Source organism: Myotis yumanensis, unplaced genomic scaffold (assembly GCF_028538775.1).
Source record: "Myotis yumanensis isolate MYYU_CA2020_CCGP unplaced genomic scaffold, mMyoYum1.0.hap1 SCAF_2, whole genome shotgun sequence".
Taxonomy (NCBI): domain Eukaryota; kingdom Metazoa; phylum Chordata; class Mammalia; order Chiroptera; family Vespertilionidae; genus Myotis; species Myotis yumanensis.
In genome coordinates, this window is record NW_027223753.1 from 89,325,457 (window position 1) to 89,342,584 (window position 17,128).

Below are 17,128 nucleotides of genomic sequence, written 5' to 3' on the forward strand. Positions count from 1 at the left end.
CGCATTAAAGAGCAGCCATTTCTGGCCTCTTGTTATAATTTTGGTAAATATGAAAATGAATGTGGGAATTTTTGTGGGTACCTCTGACCAATCATCTGAAAAATTCTTTTTTTAAAAAATATATTTTATTGATTTTTTTACAGAGAGGAAGGGAGAGAGATAGAGAGTTAGAAACATCGATGAGAGAGAAACATCGATCAGCTGCCTCCTGCACACCTCCTACTGGGGATGTGCCCGCAACCCAGGTACATGCCCTTGACCGGAATCGAACCTGGGACCTTTCAGTCTTCAGGCCGACGCTCTATCCACTGAGCCAAACAGGTTCTGGCTGAAAAATTCTTTGAGAAAGGATTTTTCTAATGGGGATCTCAATCTTTTCATACCATGTCTGCCTATTCAACAATAAAAGTAAATAGTATAATTGCATATTTAGTTTACATGCTAAAACAAACCTATATTTTGTCATATTAATTTTGTAGAATTATAAACATTTTAGTGAGATATAATTGATACATAACATTAGTTCAGGTGTACAACATAATGATTCAATATTTGTATACATTGCAAAATGATCACCAAAGTAAGTTCAGTTAGCATCAGTTAAAAACAGCATGGGAGCCTCACATCAATATTTTTTGGAGGGGCTGTACTTTGGTATTCTTTGCTATTCGAATGGCTTTTTTGACAGTCAGGAACCTGGAAGCATGTCCTGGAAGTGATAATTTCATAAGACATAGCAACTATTTCAGTTTCGTAGGGCTACCTTAAAATATTTATAATACGATCTTATTAACTCTGACTACTTGGAAAGAAGGCTGATCTGAATGAGAAAAATGTATATTTTTATTTTTGTTATAATAACTTAAACTGAGCTGATATGTTGCCTTGAAGATGTCCTGAGTGGACATTACATAGTGTTTGCAAGTAAATAATTCTATATTTTAAATGATTCTTAGGAAGACATTTTCTCTGTTTAAAAAATTTTCTCTATGATCTTTTCTTCAGAAAGAAGTAAGAATCATCTAAGCCAGTGGTTCTTAAACTTTAACATTCATCAACATCAGCTGTGAAAATGCAGATTGTTGGGGCCCACTCCAAAGTTTCTAATTCAGTGGGTGTGTGGTGGGGCCTGAGAGTGTGCATTTATAATGAGATCTTAGGTCTTACTGATGCTGCTGGTCCAGGGATCACACTTTGAGAACCACTAACCTAAGCAAAAATGACCTTAAGTTTAGCTGCTAATCAAATCATGACAAATTTTAAATTGGTAAACTCTGAATGAATTAGTGTAACTGTACAGAAGTGTATCACAGCATATGATTTTTTCCCCTTGAGCTTTCTTTTTAAAAACAGTAAACTTTTTTGTTTTATCTTGACTGATCAATTTCTTTTTATTAATTCTATGTCCATTTTCTCAAAGTGTAGTCTGGGTGTATCTGTGAGGTCAAAAATATTTTCATAGTACTATTTCAAAGATGTGATTGCCTTGTTCACTCTCATTCCTTCATAAGTATACTGTGGAGATTTCCAGAAACTAAATGACATGTGATGTAATTGTTTCCATGGCTGACACAATGTGTGACGCAAATATAAGAATTCAGCTGCCTTCTACTAAGCCAGCATTAAAAGTATTCAAAAAAAATGCAACAGACCCAATCGTTTTTTTAAATATATTTTTATTGATTTTTTACAGAGAGGAAGGGAGAGGGATAGAGAGTTAGAAACATCGATGAGAGAGAAACATCAATCAGCTGCCTCCTGCACACTCCCCTACTGGGGATATGCCTGCAACCAAGGTACATGCCCTTGACCGTAATCAAACCTAGGACCCTTCAGTCTGCAGGCGGATGCTCTATCCACTGAGCCAAACCGTGTAGGGCCAGACCCAATCTTTTCACTAATTTTTGTTTTAGAAAATGTGGTAATTAAAAAGAAATTGTTATTTATATTGACACAATAGATTTATTGTTATTTAAAAGAAATATTTTTAAATGTCTCGCCTTTAATTTCTAATATGGTAAATATTGATAGATATAACTTACATAAACAAAATGTTTTTGAGATCCTTAGTAATTTTTAAGACTATTTAAGGGGTCCTGAAAATAAAAATGTTTGAGAACTGCCATTTAGAGGTTTTAGGAGTGGTGTTTTATTCAGCATTTTACTTTTAAAGTAATCCAGGTTCTTTGTCTTTATTGTGACAAATCTGAATTGTGCACACATAGGATGCGAAGATGATGCAGTCTAATTGCTCACCTTGTAAAGAAGAGAGCCCAAATCCCCCAGATGTGAAAACGACTTCTCAGCCGCCTTTCAAAATTCACTATCTTCTGGCTCTGATGGCAAGACTTCTCACATGCCAGGTAATTTTTTAATGCATATTTTTTATTGGGTAGGGAGGAAAATACCAAGGTTAGACAAAAGAGGCAATGTGAAGTGACAGAATTAAGTTATGAAAGAAATTAATGACAACAGAAAGAGACCTTTAACCAACCAATCAGCTTTTCCTTCCTCCTACTGCTTCTTTCTGTTTATCTTTTGTCAACATCTAATTTCCACAAGCCTATAGTATAGTAACATTAGAACTTCTCATGTTTCAGGAAAGCTCTTTCAGAACAGTAGTCTTATACTCTGGGTCAGCCTGCTCCTAGGGATTAGTGATTGTTCACATTAATGAGCTATTTACCCAATCTAAAAATATAGCTTTGGAGCAGGGGGAGGGCAGTGTGGAACTGTGTCCATTAGTAGATTGAAAAATGAAGTTAGTGTAAGGTGAGTTCGAATTCTGGCTTCACCACTTGCTGGCTGTGTGACTTGGCCAAGTAACTTTACCTTTCTCAGCCTTAGTTTCCTCGTGGTAAATGGGGGAAATGATACTTGCTGCTGCCCTGGGAGCTTACAGGCACTACATTTAATGAGAGAACATATTAAAGGACGTGACACTTGATAGTTTCTCAAATTAGCTAGCTCTCTTTCTTCCACTTACCTTCTATTATTGTGTAATAGAGGGCCGGTGCACGAAATTCGTGCACAGGGCTGGAGGGGAGTGTCCCTCAGCCCGGCCTGCACCCTTGCAATCCGGGACTCTCTCAGACATCCCTCTCACAATCTGGGACCACTGGCTTCTAACCGCTCACTTGCCTGCCTGATCACCCCTAACCACTCTGCCTGCCTGTTTCATCACCCATAACTACTCACCTGCCTGCCTGATTGCCCCTAACTGCTTGCCTGCCTGCCTCATCACCCCTAACTGCTTGCCTGCCTGCCTGAGCACCCCTAACTACTCTGCCTCCCTGCCTCATCACCCCTAACCACTCGCCTGCCTGCCTGACCGCCCCTACCCACCTCTGCCTCGGCCCCCGCCCCACCGCGACTTTGTCAAGAAGGATGTCTGGAATGACGTCTGGAAGGTCAGTTGGCTGTCTGGTCTAATTAGCATATTATGCTTTTATTATTATAGATTTCTTTGATCTTAAGTGCATTCATCTGAGCCAAAGTTTGATGACATAGGTTTGTGATGCTCCTGATCCAACACAAGCTTTATTTCTATTTTGTTTCAGCTAAATTGTTAAACATTAGCATTTATTTAAGGGTAGATACTAAGCTAAGCATTTTATCTAGAGATCAAAAAGTAGTGGCCCACAAACTACCAGTATATCTATCTAAAGTTTTGTTTTTAAATATTGGAATTTGACTGTGGTACAGACTCTCCTTGGCTGTAAACCTTTTCTCCCCACCTTGCCCTTCAAACATTTGCTTACTCACTGTATTTGCTTAGTTTTCTCCCATCTCGCTGATGGCTGCTGTTCTTTCTCAGTCTTAATTTGCTAGCTGCTGCGTCTCTACCAGACCTCTCAATAATGAAGTATAGATCTTTTTAGTAGATTCATTCCATGCTATACAAATACTATTTGCTTATTCAGTATCTCCCACCCCAATAGGACATACCCCTTCAAGATTAGAGACGTGGTATGCTGTATGTCCTTTACCTAATACAGGTTAAGCTCCTAATACACTCAAAAAATATTTGCAGACTTCCCAACCTGTCCTTGTACTGTTCCTGCTTTTCATGGCTTATCTCTTACACCATTCTTTGTATTATCAGGCTTTTTTAAAACATGAAAAACAAACAAAGGTTTAGAATAGTTGAGTTTCTTGTCTAAACTCTCACATGTGATAAAGTGACAGAACTCAGGCAGAACACAGGCATGCACTTGTGACCCTTAGGTTATTTTGGTACAAGTGCCTTCATTCTGGGTACTGTGGAAATATGGAGAGGTTCAGTATTGTTGAGGATATCTGATTATTTTGGTTTTAGTTACAAAAATTTGTCTAAAATTTGGGTTTGTAAACTCACTAGGCTAAGAGGGTTATATGTATGAATGCATGAGCATGTATAATTATTATAAGCTAGAGGCCTTTTGCACAAAAATTTGTGCACTCGCGGGGGGAGGGGGGTCCCCCAGCCTGGCCTATGCCCTCTCTCAGTCTGGGACCCCTTGGGAGATAACAACCTGCTGGCTTAGGCCCGCTCCTGGGTGGCAGAGGGCAGGCCCAATCCCTAGGTGCAGCCCCTGGTCGGGCTCAGAGCAGGGCCGATTGGAGAGTTGGGGCGCCGCCCCCTGTCATGCACAGAGCAGGGCGGATCTGGAGGTTGCGATGCCACCCTCAGTCACGCTCAGGGTGGGACCGATTGGGGGGTTGGGGCACCGCCCCCTGTCACACTCAAGGCAGGGTCAATGGGGAGGTTGCAGTGCCACCCCCTGTCACACACACAGAGCAGGGCCGATCAGAGGGTTGGGGCGCTGCCCCCTGTCACTCACAGAGCAGGGCCCATCAGGGGGGTTGGGGCTCTGTACCCTGTCACTCACAGAGCAGGGTCAATCAGGGGGTTGGGGAGCTCCCCCCTGTCACGCACAGAGCAGGGCCGATCAGGGGGTTGGGGCACTGCACCCTGTCACACTCAGGGCAGGGCCAATGGGGAGATTATGGCTCTACCCTGTCACACACAGAGCAAGGCCCGTGGAGGGGGGTTGGGGCACCACCGTCTATCACCCACAGAGCAGGGCCGATCAGGGGGTTGGGGCACCGCCACTGTCACAATCAGGACAGGGCCAATGAAGAGGGTATGGCTCTACCCTGTCACACACAGAGCAGGGCCCGTCGGGGGGGGGGGGGAGGGGTTTGGGGCGCCATACCCTGTCAAACACAGAGCCGCAGGGCGATCAGGGGGTTGGGGAGCACCCCCCTATCAGGCACAGAGCAGGGCTGATCAGGGGGTTGGGGCGCCTTCCCCTGTCACGAACAGAGCAGGGCAGATAGGGAGGTTGTGGCCCCGCCACCTGTCACACACAGAGCCGCAGGGCGATCAGGGGGTTTGGGCGCTGCCCCCTGTCACACTGATCCTGGTGCCGGGAGGCCTAGCGGCTCCTCTGATCCCAGTGCTGGGAGGCATATTACCCCTTTACTATATAGGATAGAGGCCTGGTGCACGGGTGGGGGCCGGCTGGTTTGCCCTGAAGGGTGTCCTGGATCAGGGTGGGGGTCCCTATTGGGGTGCCTGGCCAGTCTGGGTGAGGGGCTGATGTCTGTTTGCATCTGGTCACACACCCTTCAGGGTGGGGGTCCCCAATGGGGTGCCTGGCCAGTCTGGCTAAGGGGCTGAGGGCCGTTTTCAGGCTGGTGGGTGACTGAAGCTCCCAACCGCCCCTTTTTTTCTTTTTCTTTTTTATTCTGGGCCAGCTTTAGCTCTGAGGCCTCGCTGCTGAAATCAGGTTTCTGGCCTTTACCTTCTGTATTTGTTACAATGTTGCGGTCCGGCTGGCTGAAGCCCGGCTGAATAAAGCAGGTTTCTGGGGTTTTGTTTAGCTTCTATATTTGCAACATAGTTGCTTAGAGTTGCAGCTGAGAGGCCGGCAAGTCAGGCGGGGAACGTTGGAGTCTGCAGTCACTGGAGCAAACAAGCCTCCCTGTTCGCTTCAGTGCATGGCTGCCGGCCGCCATCTTGGCTGACAGTTAATTTGCATAAGGACATTCTGATTAGCCAATGGGAAGGGTAGGGTTGTACGCTAATTACCATGTTTATCTTTTATTAGTGTAGAAGAAGATGAATATTAATATCCCAATGATTATATAAATCTGTCCTAATAGCAATCTATGTATGAGTGTAAATCTATATGAACTCTTTCTACACTAACTCTTTATTGAATATCTTATGAGTAATTAAAGAATTGAGTTAAAAAAATCAAGTTCAATATCATTTTACCTCCTTTGGTTTGGTCACTTATTTGGGGAGGGAGATTTGTTTCATTGTGTTTTTTCCTTCCTTCTTCTAGCTTTACTGAAAAAAAATATTAATCTAGCTTCTCAAACTGTTGTCTTTAGGATATCAGCAATACTGATGCTGAACATTTCAAAGAGAGTGAGAAAGTTAGTGATACAATGCTGCAAAAATTGAAGAACTTTCATCTTAAAAAGAAAAATTTAGATGAAGAGGTACTGTATATATTCTTTATTCTAAAAATTATATCACCCTGGCTAGGTAGCTCAATTGGTTAGAGTGTTGTTCCAATACACCAAGGTTGCAGGTTTGATACCCAGTCAGGGCACATACAAGATCAACCAATGAATGTATCAATAGTGAAGCAACAAATCATTCTCTTTTCCTATCTTTCTCTACTTCACTCTCTCCCTCTCCCTCCCTCCTCTCTCTAAAATCAGTCAATAAAATTTAAAATAATACTAATAATAGCCCTGACCAGGTGACTCAGTTGGTTGGAACATTGTCCCCTACACCAAAAAGGTTACAAGTTCAATTCTTGGTCACAGCACATATTCTAGTTGTGGGTTTGATCCCAGGTCTGTGTATATGCAGGAGACAGTTGATCAATGTTCCTCTCTCATCTCTCTCTCTCTCTCTCTCTCTAAAATCAATAAAAATATATCCTTGTGTGAGGATTTAAAAAATAATAAAAATTATACCATTTTTAGTGAAAAAACAGTCAAAGTAAAACGTAGCATAAAATAGAAATGAATTTCTAAAAATTTGGATATGTTTTATGAATGTTTTTGTGGACAAGATTAGCTTTACTATGGCCCTTACTAAGGAGCTATATTGTTTGATATATAACTTGTTTTATGATATAAGTCTCTATTAGACAGTCTCATTCATCTGCCAAAAAAAGTGGTATGATTATTTCCTCTTTTACATGGCATTACTAAGTCCTGGAAAATAGTGTATTTTGAAATTTCTGTAGTGATTTCAAACTTTATCACTCGAAATAATGTATAAACTGAAACCAATAATTTTATTTCTCATGTGGGATAAGGGTAAAGGAAGAAGTTCCTGAAACTTCTTCAATTATTCTTTTCTTGGTGTAGTGCTACTAACATCTACACTAATAAAAGAGAAACATGGTAATTAGCGTACGACCGCTACCCTTCCCGTTGGCTAATCAACATATCCTTATGCAAATTAACTGTCAGCCAAGATGGTGGCCGGCAGCCAGGCAGCTGGAAGCGAACATGAGGCTTGCTTGCTTCAGTGAAGGAGGACTCCAACGTTCCCTGCCTGACTTGCCGGCCTCTGAGCTGGCAGTTTGAAACATTCTAACAAATATAGAAGCTAAACAAAACCCCAGAAACCAGCTTTCAGCCAACTGGGATCTCAGAGCTGGAGTTATACATTGTTTCGATTATAGAACGCAAACAAACCAGATACCTGTTTTCAGCAGCAGAAGCCTCAGAGCTAGAGCCAGAGCTAAAGCTGGCCCAGAATAAAATAAAAAAAAGAGAAAAAAAAGGAGCAGTTGGGAGCTTCAGTCAACAACCGCTAGCCTGAAAGCAGCCCTCAGCCCCTCACCCATACTGGCCAGGCACCCCAGTGGGGACCCCCACCCTGAAGGGTATGTGACCAGCTGCAAACAGCCAACATCCCCTCATCCAGGCTGGCCAGGCACCCCAGTGGGGACCCCACCCTAATCCAGGACACCCTTCAGGGCAAACCAGCCGGCCCCCAGGCCTCTATCCTATATAGTAAAAGGGTAATATGCCTCCCAGCACCAGGATCAGTGGAGCCGCCAGGTCTCCTGGCACCAGATCAGCGTGACAAGGGGCAGCGCCCAAAACCCCTGATCGCCCTGCAGCTCTGTGTGTGACAGGGGGCGGGGCCACAACCTCCCTATCCGCCCTGCTCTGTTTGTGACAGGGGAAGATGCCCCAACCCCCTGATCAGCCCTGCTCTGTGCCTGATAGGGGGGAGCTCCCCAACCCCCTGATCGCCCTGCGGCTCTGTGTGTGACGGTGCAGCGTCCCAACCCCCTGATCGGCCCTGCTCTGTGTGTGACAGGGTGCGGCATCCCACCCCCCAACCCCCACAGGCCCTGCTCTGTGTGACAGGGTAGAGCCATAACCTCCCCATTGGCCCTGCCCTGAGTGTGACAGTGGCTGCGCCCCAACCCCCTGATCAGCCCTGCTCTGTGGGTGATAGAGAGTGGCGCCCCAATCCCCCTCCCCTCGGGCCCTGCTCTGTGTGTGACAGGGTAGAGCCATAACCTCCCCATCGGCCCTGCCCTGAATGTGACAGTGGCTGCGCCCCAACCCCCTGATCGGCTCTGCTCTGTGTGTGACAGGGGGCGGTGCCCTAACTCCCCTATCAGCCCTACTCTGCATGACAGGGGGGAGCTCTCCAACCCCCTGATGGGCCCTGCTCTGTGCGTGACAGGGGGGAGCTCCTCAACCCCCTGATCGGCCCTGCTCTGTGCATGACATGGGGGAGCTCCCCAATCCCCTGATGGTCCCTGCTCTGTGCATGACAGGGTACGGAGCCCCAACCTCCCTGATGGTCCCTGCTCTGTGCGTGACAGGGGTTGGCGCAGCAACCTCCCCATCGACCCTGCCTTGAGTGTGACAGGGGGCGGTGCCCCAACCCCCCAATCGGCCCCACCCTGAGCGTGACTGAGGGTGGCATCGCAACCTCCCAATTCGCCCTGCTCTGTGCATGACGGGGTGGCGCCCCAACTCCCCAATCAGCTCTGCTCTGAGCCCGACCAGGGGCTGCACCTAGGGATTGGGCCTGCCCTCTGCCACCCAGGAGCAGGCCTAAGCCAGCAGGTTGTTATCTCCTGAGGGGTCCCAGACTGCGAGAGGGCACAGGCTGGGCTGAGGGACGCCCCCCCCCCCCCGAGTGCACACATTTTTGTGCACCGGGCCTCTAGTCTAATCTAATAAAAGAGAAACATGGTAATTAGCGTATGACCACTACCCTTCCCATTGGCTAATTAGCGAGATATGCAAATTAATCAGCAGCAAAGATGGTGGTTAACCGCCAACAAAGATGGTGGTTGATTTGCATATGTAGGCAAAATGCAGGGAGGCGAAAGGAAAGCACGGAAGAAGCTCCCTGCCACTGACAGTGATTGGAAACCCAGAGGGGAGCTAAGAGCCAGGGGGCAGGGCAAAGGCGCCTTTGCCCTGCCCCCCAGCCATGATCAGGCACTGGCCAGTGATAGTGGGAAGTAGGGGTGGAGCCAGCGATGGGAGCTGCGCGATCGCAGGGCGGCTGTAGCGCGGGGTGGCTGCAGCTGGGGGGGGTCCCCTGCCCAGGCCTAATGCCTCGGCCAGAGGCAATAGTCCCGGACAGGGGCGGCTGCAGCTGTGGGTCGCCCCTGCCCGGGCCTAATGCCTTAGCCAGAGGCGTTAGGCTGGGCAGGGGCGGTGCCAGCGATCACAGGGCAGCTGTAGCTGGGCGGGTTCCCTGCCCAGGCCTAACGCCTCAGCCAGAGGCATTAGGCCTGGGCAGGGACAGTGCCAGCGATCATGGGGAGCAGGGGCAGAGTCGCTGATGGTGGGAGCTTGGGGTCCCCTGCCCAGGCCTAATGCCTTGGCCACAGGCGTTAGGCCTGGGAAGGGGTGGAGCAGGAGGTCCCTTGGAGAGCTGTGGGTCCCCTGCCCAGGCCTAATGCCTGGGTGAGAGGCATTAGGGCGGAGCCGTCAATCACAGGGATCAGGGGCCGAGTTGGCAATGGTGGGGTGCTGGGGGTCCCTTGCCCAGGCCTAATGCCTTGGCCAGAGGTGTTAGGCCTGACCATGGGCAGAGCCAGCGATCGTGAGCAGGGGCAGCGTGGGCGATCGTAGGGAGCTGGGGGTCCCCTGCCCACCCTGATCTGGGACACACTTCAGGGCGAACCAGCTGGCTCCCACCCGTGCACCAGGCTTCTATCCTATATAAAAAAGGGGTAATGTGCACATGCAATTTTTTTTCCAAATATATTTTATTGATTTTTTACAGAGAGGAAGGGAGAGGGATACAGAGTTAGAAACATCGATGAGAGCGAAACTTCGATCAGCTGCCTCCTGCACACCCCCTACTGGGGATGTGTACGCAACCAGAGTACATGCCCTTGACAAGAATCGAACCTGGGACCCTTCAGTCCGCAGGCCGACGCTCTATCCACTGAGCCAAATCCGTTAGGGCGGTAATGTGCAAATTGACCCTAACAGCAGAACGACTGGGAATGACTGGTCACTATGACACACACTGACCACCAGGGGGTAGATGCTCAATGCAGGAGCTGCCCCCTGGTAGTCAGTGCACTCCCACAGGGGGAGCTCTGCTCAGCCACAAGCCAGGCTGACGGCATCACAGCGGCGATGGTGGGAGCCTCTCCTGCCTCCTCAGCAGCTCTATGGATGTTCAACTGCAGATTCGGCCCTCTGGCAAGTGTACATCCCCCAAGGGATGTATCACTGCCAGCTTAGGCACAATCCCCCAGGGAGCAGACCTAAGCCAGCAGGTGGACATCCCCCGAGGGGTCCCAGACTGCGAGAGGGCACAGGCTGGGATGAGGGACCCCTGAGTGCACAAATTTTTGTGCACCGGGCCTCTAGTCTACTTATATAAAAACCATGGGTAGTGTTCATCACATCCAGAAGAACTGCCACAACTAAGCGGAAGGAAGTCAGTCCTGCAAGGGTTGTCTGGGAGCGGCTATGCCCTCCCCCAAGCTGTTTCCCAGAACTGTTTCCTGTAAGGGCGGGGTTTGAGGCAGGAACCCACCCTGGGAGCTTGGAGGCAGATCTTTCTAAAGTGTGCTGCACGCCAGCACAGCCAGGGGTGAACCTGAGTGGGGCGGCTGAAAGGCTTAGAAAAGACAGACAAGAAAATGAAAGCCAGGTCTCGGTGGGACACTGCTTCTCTGAGAGAGAGCAACCATGCCCACAGCCATGCCTTTATTTTATAGCAGATGCTACAAGGCAAAGTAAGGGCTTGACCAAGATGTTAACAACATTCTCCTGGATTTCAATCCTATTCAACTACATGCACCTGAACTCTATCAAGCCTACATCACTCAGGCACGTGGGGCCACATGTTCAAACCATAGGTTCAAGCTTACAACTACAGCTGGTGGCTATAATTGTGCTGGGAGGGCCCTGCCCTCCAAGCTGGGACTGGCATGTGGCAATGAGAGGACTGTGCCCTCTAATCAGTCCAAAGCTTGAACCTGTCCAAAACACTGTAGTGGCTCCCCACAATAAAGTTTTAATTCTGTTTTTTTGTTACTAATGTTGTGGCCCCACCCCATAACAAAGAAACAATTTCCAGAGGATGGGGCCCAGGAATCAGGATTTTAAAAAGATTCCCAGATGATTCTAATGTGCAGCCAAGGTTGAGAACCACTGGTATAGATAATATTAAACATATATTAAACGTGCAATTCTTTGTCCAAAAAATGAGCATGTTCAAAAATTAAGAGAAGAAAATTTGGACATGCTCAATGGAGATTTTCACACATATTTGAGTGATGATTCCATTGATTCCACAGATGATGCTGAAAAGGAAAATTTTCCCATCGAATTTCTTAATAGTATTACTCCTTCGGGAATGCCATGTCATAAATTAAAATTGAAAGTGGGTGCAATCATCATGCTATTGAGAAATCTCAATAGTAAATGGGGTCTTTGTAATGGTACCAGATTTATTATCAAAAGATTACAACCTATTATTATCGAAGCTGAAGTATTAACAGGATCTGCAGAGGGAGAGGCTGTTGATTCCAAGAATTAATTTGTCCCCATCTGACACTGGCCTCCCATTTAAATTGATTCAACGACGGTTTCCCGTGATGCCAGCATTTGTGATGACTATTGATAAATCACAAGGACAAACTCTAGACAGAGTAGGCATATTCCTACCTAAACCCATTTTTGCACGTGGTCAGTTATATGTTGCTTTCTCTCAAGTTTGAAGAGTATGTGATGTTACAGTTAAAGTGCTAAGTGCTTCATCACAAGGGAAATTAGTCAAGCACTCTGAAAGTGTTTTCACTCTTAATGTGGTGTACAGGGAGATATTAGAATAAGTTTAACCGAGGAATCAAGATGGCGGCATAGGTTAACACCGGAGTTTGCTGCCTCGAACAACCACTTCAAAAATACAACTAAAAAACGGAACAGACATCATCCAGAACCACAGGAAGGCTGGCTGAGTGGAAGTTCTACAACTAGGAGGAAAGAGGAAACCATACCGAGACTCAGAGGAGGCGCAGTGCTGAAGTGAAATACTAAGGTGCGGAGTGCATGTGGAGCAGGCCGGCGGTGGAGGTTGCGGTTGTTGTTTTCAATCAGGAGGGAGTTTCAGACTCTGAGCTCCAGATCCCGGCGAGTCTCTAGGGACCCAGACTCAAACGGGAGAAGTGGGAAGGCAGCTTTCTCTCCAAGGTTTGCAGCGGTTGCAGAGCCGCTGGGGACGGAACTGAGAGCAGCCATAACTGCTCGCTCCACCCGCCCTGTAGATCCCCTGGGACCCACCCTGCCCAAGCCCTGCACAGAGGCATTTGCCGGTTAGCCTCAAGCAAAGGCTAGATTAGCACCGCCCTAGAGATCCAGCACAGAAGCTCTCCCACTGCAGACACAGCTGACTCTCATATCCAGTTAGCCTGGAGGTCAATTCACCCCCAGTATTGCTGACAACAGTCAAGACTTAACTACAACAAGACTGCACACAAAGACCACAAGGGGGTGCACCAAGTAAGCATAAAAAATGCAGAGACAAAGGAACATGACAGAAATGGAGGATATAGAGCTAAAAAACGCACTTTTAAGGTCTTTCAATAATTTTCTAGAAACTGCTGATAAACTTGATAAGAGCCTCAAGAAATCTAATGAGACCCTCGATGTGATAAAGAACCAACTAGAAATTAAGCATACACTGACTGAAATAAAGAATATTATACAGACACCCAACAGCAGACCAGAGGAGCGCAAGAATCAAGTCAAAGATTTGAAATGCGAAGAAGCAAAAAACACCCAACCAGAAAAGCAAAATGAAAAAAGAATCCGAAAATACGAAGATAGTGTAAGGAGCCTCTGGGACAGCTTCAAGCGTACAAACATCAGAATTATAGGGGTGCCAGAAGATGAGAGAGAGCAAGATATTGAAAACCTATTTGAAGAAATAATGACAGAAAACTTCCCCCACCTGGTGAAAGAAATAGACTTACAGGTCCAGGAAGCACAGAGAACCCCAAACAAAAGGAATCCAAAGAGGACCACACCAAGATACATCATCATTAAAATGCCAAGAGCAAAAGACAAAGAGAGAATCTTAAAAGCAGCAAGAGAAAGAGACTCAGTTACCTACAAGGGAATACCCATACGGCTGTCAGCTGATTTCTCAACAGAAACTTCGCAGGCCAGAAGGGAATGGCAAGAAATATTCAAAGTGATGAATACCAAGAACCTACAAGCAAGATGACTTTATCCAGCAAAGCTATCATTCAGAATTGAAAGTCAGATAAAGAGCTTCACAGATAAGGAAAAGCTAAAGGAGTTCATCACCACCAAACCAGTATTATATGAAATGCTGAAAGGTATCCTTTAAGAAGAGGAAGAAGAAGAAAAAGGTAAAGATACAAATTATGAACAACAAACATGCATCTATCAACAAGTGAATCTAAGAATCAAGTGAGTAAATAATATGATGTACAGAATGAACTAGTGATTACAATAGAATCAGGGACATAGAAAGGGAATGGACTGACTATTCTTGGGGGGGAAAGGGGTGTGGGAGATGCGGGAAGAAACTGGACAATAATCGTACACCTATGGATGAGGACAGTGGGTGGGGAGTGAGGGCGGAGGGTGGGGCGGGAACCGAGAGGAGGGGAGTTATAGGGGGGGAAAAGAGGAGCAAATGTAATAATCTGAACAATAAAGATTTAATTTAAAAAATACAAATAAAAATAAAAAAAAATTTTTTTAAATGAAAAAAATAAAATAAAAATAAGTTTAATCACTTTATCAGTCATTGTTTGCATCACTGTTGTTTTTATATCATGTTTTTGTTGTTTTTGTATCATGTTTTTGTTTTCATACATTGTTTTTGTCATTTTTATATCACGCCTCTGTTGTTATATCCTTTTGTTACTGTTTATTTATTAATAAATTTATATATGATTTTCAAATACATTTTACTAGTTTCCTTTCATCTCTCACACTTCTATTATAGAGAAAGGGCAAATAGCAATATTAAAATATCTCTGCTTATTAATTCCCTTTTTTAAAAAAAAAATATATTTTATTGATTTTTTACAGAGAGGGATAGAGAGTTAGAAACATCAATGAGAGAGAAACATCAATCAGCTGCCTCCTGCACACTCCCCACTGGAGATGTGCCCGCAACCAAGGTACATGCCCTTGACCAGAATCGAACCTGGGACCCTTGAATCCGCAGGCCAGTGCTCTATCCACTGAGCCAAACTGGTTAGGGCAATTAATTCCCTTTTAATGTGCATGAATTTTGTGCACCGGGCTACTAGTTGAAAAATAAAATTAAGAGAGTAAGTTATATAGAGAATGTGATAACAAAATTTTAACTTGTGCAGTTTTTAATCTGAGAGGAATTCAAAAGTGACAGATCTGTCTGGCTCAACGAATAAAAACACATTCAAATCTTGGATCTTGGGTCATCATAATAAATTTAGTCCTGTCCTATTAGGAAATTACTTCTCTGAACTGAAGCGGATAGAGAATTTGTTGAAGGTATTCTGGGGACTCAGTCTCCTGGATTGCTAACTAACATGTAGAGAAAAGAATCAAGAAATAAACAAACATGCACAGAAATTACTGGCCTCCACTTTTTTAAATATATTTTTATTGATTTCAGAGAGGAAGGCAGAGGGAGAGGGAGGTAGAAACACCAATGATGAGAGAGAATCACTAATCAGCTGCCTCCTGCACACCCCCCCACTGGGGATTGAGCCAGAAACCTGGGCATGTGCCCTGACCTTTGACTTCTTGGTTCCTACCTGTGAGTTCCTGGTTCCTAGGTTGACACTCAACCACTGAGCCACACTGGTTGGGTTGGCCTCCACTTCTTTTTTTTTAATATATTTTATTGATTTTTTGCAGAGAGAGGAAGGGAGAGGGATAGAGAGTTAGAAACATCGATGAGAGAGAAACATCGATCAGCTGCCTCCTGCACACCCCCTACTGGGGATGTGCCCACAACCAGTGTACATGCCCTTGACCGGAATCGAACCTGGGACCTTTCAGTCCGCAGGCTGACGCTCTATCCATTGAGCCAAACTGGTTAGGGCTGGCTTTCACTTCTTAGAGCAGCCTTCAAAAATAAGCCCAGTTGAGGGTAGGAGCAGGATGGTACAAAATACAATTTCATATATTTATGTTCTTTTGGTAAATTTCTGTAAAATTCCTGAAATATTGGCAGGTGAGATTATATGATGTCTGTGATTTGATTCAGTGAAGGGGGATGGAGAGGGAAGGAAGTGGTTGGGAATATTAATGATACAAGATTGGCCATTAGTTACAAGTAGTTGCAGCTGGATGATAGCTACATAATGGTTCGTTAAAGATTTTCTCTATTTTTTTAAAATATATTTTTTATTGATTTTAGATAGGAAGGGAGAGGAAGAGAGATAGAAACATCAATGATGAGAGAGAATCATTGATTGGCTGCCTCCTGCATGGCCCCCACTGGGGATCAAGCCCACAACCCAGGCATGTGCCCTTGACCGGAATCGAACATGGGACCCTTCAGTCTGCGGGCCAACGCTCTATCCACTGAGACAAACCAGCTAGGGCTCTATTTTTTTTTTTTAAATATTGGAAATTGTTCATAAAAAAGTATTCTGTGTAGCACATTTTACTTCACTTATATTTGGAGAAGTTTAAATATTAAGATTCATTGTTGTTATACTGAAGGAACAAAAAAGCAAATAAGAAATTATTATAAATTGCATCTAGAAAAAATTGGTCATTTTTTTTCTTTAAAGAAGAATTTTAATAGCCTAACTGTAAAAAACAATGGAATATTAGGTTAAGCTCCCTGGAGATCCCAAACCCATCTTTAGGTTTGGTGATTCACTAGGACTCAAGGGCCTCAGCATACAGTATACTCACAGGTTTCAGTACAGTGAGAGGATACAGAGCAAAATCAGCAAAGTACAAAGGCACATAGGGCAAAGTCCAGAAGAAACCAGATGGCTTTCATGAGTCCTTTCCACATGGAGCCTCACAGGATGTGCTTCATTCCCCCAGCAGTGAGGTGTGACAACACATGTGAAATCTTGTCTACAAGGAAAGCTCATTTGAGACTTGAATGCCCAGTGTTTTTACTGGAGGCTCTTCCCATAGGCACTTCTGCCTAGAACTTACCAAAATTACAGACCCTTCAGATGGAAAGACTTATTCAGCATAAACCACATTCTTTGTTAGGCACAATGAGCCATTCATATCAGGGAATGATGGAAACCCTCCCAAAATCCAAGTTCCTAGGTACAGTCAGGGGCAGCCTGGCTAGCAGGCCCTTCTAAAGACAGCAGCCTCAGGCCTGCTGTGTGAACTCCTTTCTGAACAAGAGCTGTAAAAACTATCTTTTCGAGACCAGGGATTAGACTGTACATGGTTTTATGATTTTATTATAAACTAGAGGCCTGGTGCATGAAATTCATGCACTGGAGAGGGGTCCCTCAGCCTCGCCTGTGCTCTCTCACAGTCCAGAACCTCTCAAGGGATGTCTGCCTGCCGGCTTAGGCCTGATCCCCTGAGGGGTCCCAGACATCCCTCTCCAGACTGACATCCCTATCGCAGTCTGGGACCCCTCGCTCCT

At 45.6% G+C, this 17,128-nt stretch overlaps 1 protein-coding gene across 1 annotated transcript in view; it reads left to right on the forward strand.

The window, feature by feature from the left end:
- Nucleotides 1-17,128, forward strand: part of CAGE1 (cancer antigen 1) — a 78,946-nt gene that overhangs the window by 11,265 nt on the left and 50,553 nt on the right. The window contains exons 5-6 of the mRNA XM_070403444.1: nucleotides 2,226-2,363; nucleotides 6,385-6,495. Coding sequence (XP_070259545.1) covers nucleotides 2,226-2,363; nucleotides 6,385-6,495 — 249 coding nt within the window. The remainder of the gene's footprint in view (nucleotides 1-2,225; nucleotides 2,364-6,384; nucleotides 6,496-17,128) is intronic.